The sequence below is a fragment of the Hordeum vulgare genome, chromosome 3H, assembly GCF_904849725.1.
Source record: "Hordeum vulgare subsp. vulgare chromosome 3H, MorexV3_pseudomolecules_assembly, whole genome shotgun sequence".
NCBI classification, from domain to species: domain Eukaryota; kingdom Viridiplantae; phylum Streptophyta; class Magnoliopsida; order Poales; family Poaceae; genus Hordeum; species Hordeum vulgare.
Genome location: NC_058520.1, coordinates 471,444,877 through 471,451,062, shown reverse-complemented (window position 1 = coordinate 471,451,062; position 6,186 = coordinate 471,444,877). Strand labels below are relative to the sequence as shown.

At 43.9% G+C, this 6,186-nt stretch overlaps 1 protein-coding gene across 1 annotated transcript; it reads right to left on the bottom strand.

The window, feature by feature from the left end:
• Positions 1-1,077: 1,077 nt before the first annotated feature.
• LOC123444334 (protein VTE6, chloroplastic) lies at positions 1,078-6,186 on the bottom strand. The gene is made up of 5 exons (XM_045121020.1): positions 5,724-6,186; positions 4,208-4,461; positions 3,928-4,051; positions 3,516-3,620; positions 1,078-1,361 (listed from the first exon to the last, which is right to left on the bottom strand). The coding sequence occupies exons 1-5, from the start codon at positions 6,114-6,116 to the stop codon at positions 1,269-1,271; spliced, it is 969 nt and encodes a 322-aa protein (XP_044976955.1). The 5' UTR covers positions 6,117-6,186; the 3' UTR covers positions 1,078-1,268.

Genomic DNA, 6,186 nt, shown 5'->3' with positions numbered 1-6,186 from the left:
CACAAAGGAGAATCACGTAACAACGAAAGCAACTTGCATACACGGACGTGCATACACTCAATCGCGGGTCCTACAAGCCAATGCCAGCAGCCATCTATGTATGTCACTAAGGGCGTGTTTGGTTGGGTGGTTCTCACCTGGCTCGCATCCGAGATGCAAAATAGTCCATGTTTAGTTAACGTAGGATCGGAGCGTTTCTTTTATGCAGGCTCGCTCTTGCCTTTTGCCTGCACCCGCGATGCAGTCCACCACTCCGCCTCGTCGTCTACTATCCAACTCACCCCAATCGTCTTTCCATGCCGTCGCCGTCCTTGTCGAAGGATAACGCCGCTTCTCCACATCCTCGCACGTGGATGACTCCGTCAGCACGCCTCCACACGCCCTCGCCGGATGAAAACGTCGCTGAAGCTCCTTCACGCCCTCGCCGGATGACAACGTCGTCGACGCTCCTCCGCGGTCACCGAACTTCGCCGTCCTCACGCACACCCGCGCCTGCCGACAAGCTCGCCACGCCGCCCGCCACCGCCCGAGAGGAAGAAGGGTGAGGGAGAGGGAGCACTTGCGCGTCGCGATCCACAACCAGCGCCGCGTTTCTTCCCCATCTCTACCCTTGAACCATGTCGCCGCCGCCAATCCAGTTACTGCAGTTGAATCTCCGGCGCTAGCATGTCCTCCCATTAACCCATGTCCGCCACGGCCATCTCCTCGCCAAAGCCCCATCCACAGTGGTCTCCCACTCCCTCTTACAGTTTGGTTTAGATTTCAGTTCAAATTTGTTTTACTTCCAAACTAAAATCTGGTACACAGAAAATTTTAGGGAGTTTGATTTCAGTTCACATTTCAGTTTAGATTTATTTTCTTTGTCTCCAAACTGAAATCAAATACTCCCTCCCTCTTAAAATAAGTGACTCAAAAATGACTCTATTTTGTATTAAAGTTAGTACAAAAATGAATCATTTATTTTGGAACCGAGGGAGTAGTTGTTAGTACGCCAAGGAATTACTTGTTTTTGTTGTCTCCATTAATTTTCACCTCAGATTTCAGTTTGATTTCAATTCAGGTTTGCCGTGTCTCTGGTAGACAAAGAAAACAAGTATTGATGCAGCCTACCAATCAACGTCTGTCTTATACAGCATGTCTCATGCACCATATTCGTACAATCAACCAAACACACATCTTGACTCATACTTGCATCAACTCACCCAGACCACACTCATCCTAAGAGACTGTGAGAGCGGATGCACTGCAGAGAAGTCAGGAAAGAAGGATCATGAGCGCCAGCTCACGAGTAACTGCTGCATTAGAGCAGACAAAACGGCGCCGGCGGAGATATTGAGCACGTTGACAACATCATTGTTCAGCTGCATAGAGAAATAGATAATCACTTTTTAGCTTTGTGGGAAACCCCTGGTGTTATCAACATAACAATATAAATAATGTGCAGATAATGTGACCCTGGAACAGTAAACCAAAGAACAGCTTGAATAGGAGTGGAGCTGTGGAGATCAACGCGGATGACACCATAATTCCTGGTTATTGTCCGGGAGACAAGGGCCTACACTAATTCTGTTGACTGGATGTTCCATATCTAATTAGCCTGAGGTTTTACTTGGCACACCTAAGAGAAGAGGGATCAAGAGTGCTGCACAGACATCGATAATTCCGGCGTTCATTTTACATGCCTAATACTGAGCCTAACGTAACAGAAACATGGATATTAAATTGGTAAATTCTGCACCCGCAAGCCTCGAAAAGATGCATTTCTAGATTATGCATCGACTGGTTCAGCCAATGCCAAAAAATAGACCTATTAATTTATTTATTACAATGGCATTTGCGTTACGCCATAGGCTGATATATCGTTTAGGCCTTCATGAAACTACATTACAGAGACAAGCACCAGCGAATGGGGGTTATATGATGGCAACTACACCATGACATTCACTGAAAAATGCCCGCCTGTCATTTAGGGTACAAACGACCTAGGAATGCATGTTGAGTACAAAGAGAGGAAGATTGTCCAAAAGAGATAAGTATAACCGGCACATGCAAGATTCCCCTGTTTGAAAAATTCCACTATGGCATTGGGCAATTTGCGATTGTTGTGACGTCTGTACTTATTTTTCATAGCTCTCAATCTTACTCTGTTTGGTACTCCCTTCGTTCCTAAATATAAGACCTTTTAGAGATTCGATTATAAACTACATACAAAGCAAAGTGAGTGAATTTACACTCCAAAATATGTCTATATACATCCGTATGTAGTTCATAGTGAAATCTCTAAAAGGTCTTATATTTAGGAACGGAGGGAGTAGATCAGATTAAAGTGCAATAGTTGTCTTCTAACATTTGATCTCGTGTGTTTCAGAGTGCAATAATAATATACTCCCTTCATTTCTAAATATAAATCTTTTCTACAGATTTTCAATATGGATTACATACGGATCTATACAGTCCTATTTTAGAGTGTAGATTCACTTATACATCCGTATGTAGTCCATATTGGAATCTCTAAAAAGGCTTATATTTAGGAACAGACGGAGTATAAGTCTTTTTAGAGGTTCCAGTACGGACTACATACGGATGTATATAGACATACTTTAAAGTGTAGATTCACTCATTTTGCTCCGCATGTAGTCCCTCCGTTCGGAAATACTTGTCATAAGAATGAATGTATCTAAATGTATTTTAGTTCTAGATACATCCAATTTTATACATTTGTGCGATAAGTAAATCAGGACGAAGGGAGAAGTCTCCAGTGGAATTTCTAAAAAGACTTATATTTAGGAACGGATGTAGTAGATTAAGAACAATCTAGCCAGCCCAACACTCAGATTCCAAAAGGAGTCCAACCAAATAACATTATCACAATCCATCACAATGCCAAAAGGGGACTTTATCTAGGTACTCACAGTGTTCAGGCAGACCAATATGGTGATGCAAATATGAGAGGCTGAAATTTCAACAACGAGAGTATAACAGAACACAAAAGGCAAACACAGCTTACTAGGGGAAATAAGAGCTTCTTTGGATTGCAGGAATTTGAAAATGTAGGGATAGGGAAAATGTAAGATTGATGTCATGTACTATGAATTCCTACTGAATTTCGAAACACGTCAATTTTATAAGAGGTATCTTTGGATGGCGCACAGGAAATAAACACAATAATTTTAGAGGATTGAGGAGAGAGGGTAGAGAGAGATAGAGTGCAAGTGCATTGGACTTCTCAAAGGAAAAATAAAATGAGGTCTGAGTTCATGTTGAGATTCCTATGGAATGGAGTGTATAGTTATGGATTCCATAGAAATTTGTTGAACCCATTTATGATCCAAAGGGCTTCTATAGGAGAAATGCCCATGGATTGAATCCTCCAAAATTCCTATGAAATTCTTCTATCAAAAGAGGCCCTAAATATTCTTTTAGGCAAAATACAAAAGGCAAACAGGTTAGTAGTAATATCTTAACAAGATTGTATTTAAAGCATCAGTATTCAGCATCCGAAAGTTCAGGCTCACCCATTCAAAACCTTCCTTATCCTGCAGTGTTGCGCCAATCAAACTCTCGCCAAAATTTGCAATCTGGGATGCAAGAACACATACCACACCTTGTGGTAGATTTACCTGTGAAACAAAGCAGTTTTTTTCAATAACCATATTCCTGATTTACAGTCCAAGGTAAAAGTACATAATTACTGCCACTTTCATATCAAAATTGTGATTACTAGCCTCCTAGGTGTCATATGCCAGGAGCTCAGCATTGCAGGTCTTATGCTCCCAACGTTGCTCTAGTATGTGTTCTAGCCATTGACTATCAGATTATAAGAGCATGAGAAAGCAGGAATATAAACAACATGACACATGCAAGTCTGATTATAGTTAAATAACTGAAGAAGATGTCCATAGTACATAATTTTGAAATTTTGCTTACCTGCTCCAGAATATAACCAATCCCTGCAAGAAACATTGATGCTACAATTCCAGCAAGAGTGCCCTCAACACTGACTGCACCTTCTGTACCTCTTGGAACAACCTTAAATGTTGTCACTAGGTACCTACTCTACAAAAAGAACAAAACTGAGCTCTAAGTATGGTATTGAAACTTCAACAATTAGGAGTACAATTTACTAAGCTTGCACAGGCAAGCACCAAATAAACCATCAACTATCTAAAGGTCATGCAAATAGAGTGGTAAGTGACAGGGACCTTACGTTGTTCTTCCATATGCCTTCCCTATTTCACTGGAAACCGTATCACTGAGTTTAGTACAGAAACTAGCAACAAATCCAAGTGTCCAGAGTTCCCCTAATGCTCCACCACCCACATTATATACTGATAGGAGAGCACAGACACAACCAGCAGCACTAGAACCAATAACACTACCAGGCCCTCTCCTTCCTCCTTTTTTCTCGGCCACCCCGAAAGCTTCTTTTTGTTTTATCTTTAACTTGGTGACTGCTGTGCCCTGTGTATCAAAAGCAAAATGAATAACCAAGACTGAACACATACATTCATAAATTATGATGCCTTTATCAGGTAGTGCAATCAGCCTAAGGAAGGAGGGTCATGGAACTATGCCCTACAATCAACATAACGCATACATCCATAAATTTAGAATTGCTTGCTTTCTGAACAGGCAGTGGAAGTTGCACAGCAAACATTGCTCATCAATGAACAAAATAATCATACATTATGATTATTTTATGGCAATACATGTTTAAATAATTTCACAGGAAATACCAATCTCAATTCTCCTTTACCAAGGGCAAATCATAAACTGCAGAAAAGTGTATCTCTTATGGACAACCTCCACCTGATTTGAAGATTAAAACATGCAATGATCACTCATTCGTGATTCATCTGCAGTTTCAAAGGGCAGAACAAATAAAGGAAGTTTGGACGTTTTGGCAAATCCTTGATTTCCTAACTGGCAGGATTGCCAAATCAAGACTATCCCTATTTCATACATAAGCAGCATATGGAAAAGAACGACCCCCTTACTAGCCCGTTTCTCTCCCTATAGCAGGGGAGGTGAAACCTTCCTTTCCAGATTGCTGGCAGCAGGATGATCTACCTAACCTCGGTTAATGTCACAGCAACTGCACCTAAAATGGCATTCTAGCTTTCTAGGCACTCCGGATTGCGATTTGCCTAGGCTTTGAAAAGATTCTATCTCCACCACTGATCTATAGATTTCCATGGGTACGAATCTAGAGTAACTCAGATTTCCGGTCAATTCGTGTACAAACTTGAGCGAGACAGAAATACGAAACTATTTTGCCTGTAATCAATTCTATGAAGCTAGTTTATCTCTTAGTACAATTTTGAAAAACTTGGGTGTGGGAAATTGCTATTTTGCATCAACTGCTGAAAGACACTAGAAAACATTCTCCCAGCCCACAGCAGCCCTACCAAAATGACGGCGTGCGAAAGGGATCTGCAGAGGTGGCATTGGTCAACGACCAAAATTTTGGAAGGGCAATCCAAACAGCCCCGAAGATAACGCAATCGCTAAAATATTATTTCCTGGGCTGTGAGGAGAGAACATCGATGAAACATGCCCTCTTAAAAAATGAAGATCATCGGTCGATGGCAACCCCTGGATAGTTATTCTAAACCGTGACAAAAACGGCCGCATTGCTGAATTTTCAGATTTACCACAGCACCTCAGACATGCAATTCAGAAACCCTACGCCATGGATGCGCAGCAGCAACCGATCCACTCACCACGACGAAGTAGGCGGCGACAAGGAGGTAGCCCCGGGGCCCAAATGCGCGCCACGTGAGGGTGCCGAGGACGTAGGCGGCCGCGAAGCCGGAGGCGGAGAGGCCGGAGAGGAGCAGCGGCGAGCCCGCGACGAAGACGGTGAGGTTGGTCGCGGCAGCCGAGCTCCACGTGGGCGGAGACGCCTGGAAGGCGCCGGCGACCGCGTCCCGGAGGCTCGCCGCCGCCGCGGCAATGTCCGGGAGCGAGCGCGGAGGGGCGGGGGACAGGTGCCGCGAAACACCGGTCCGGCGAGGGGCCAGGGGCAGGGTCCTGGGCGCGACGAGGGAGGGCAGGAGGAAACGAGGCGGAGGGGAGAGGTGGGTGTGGAGCAGCGGCAGGAGACCGCACGCCATTTTCCGCCACCGTCTTGGATGCCTCTGCCTTCGGCTCTCTCAGTCTCAGCCGAGCGAGAGTGCGCGACTC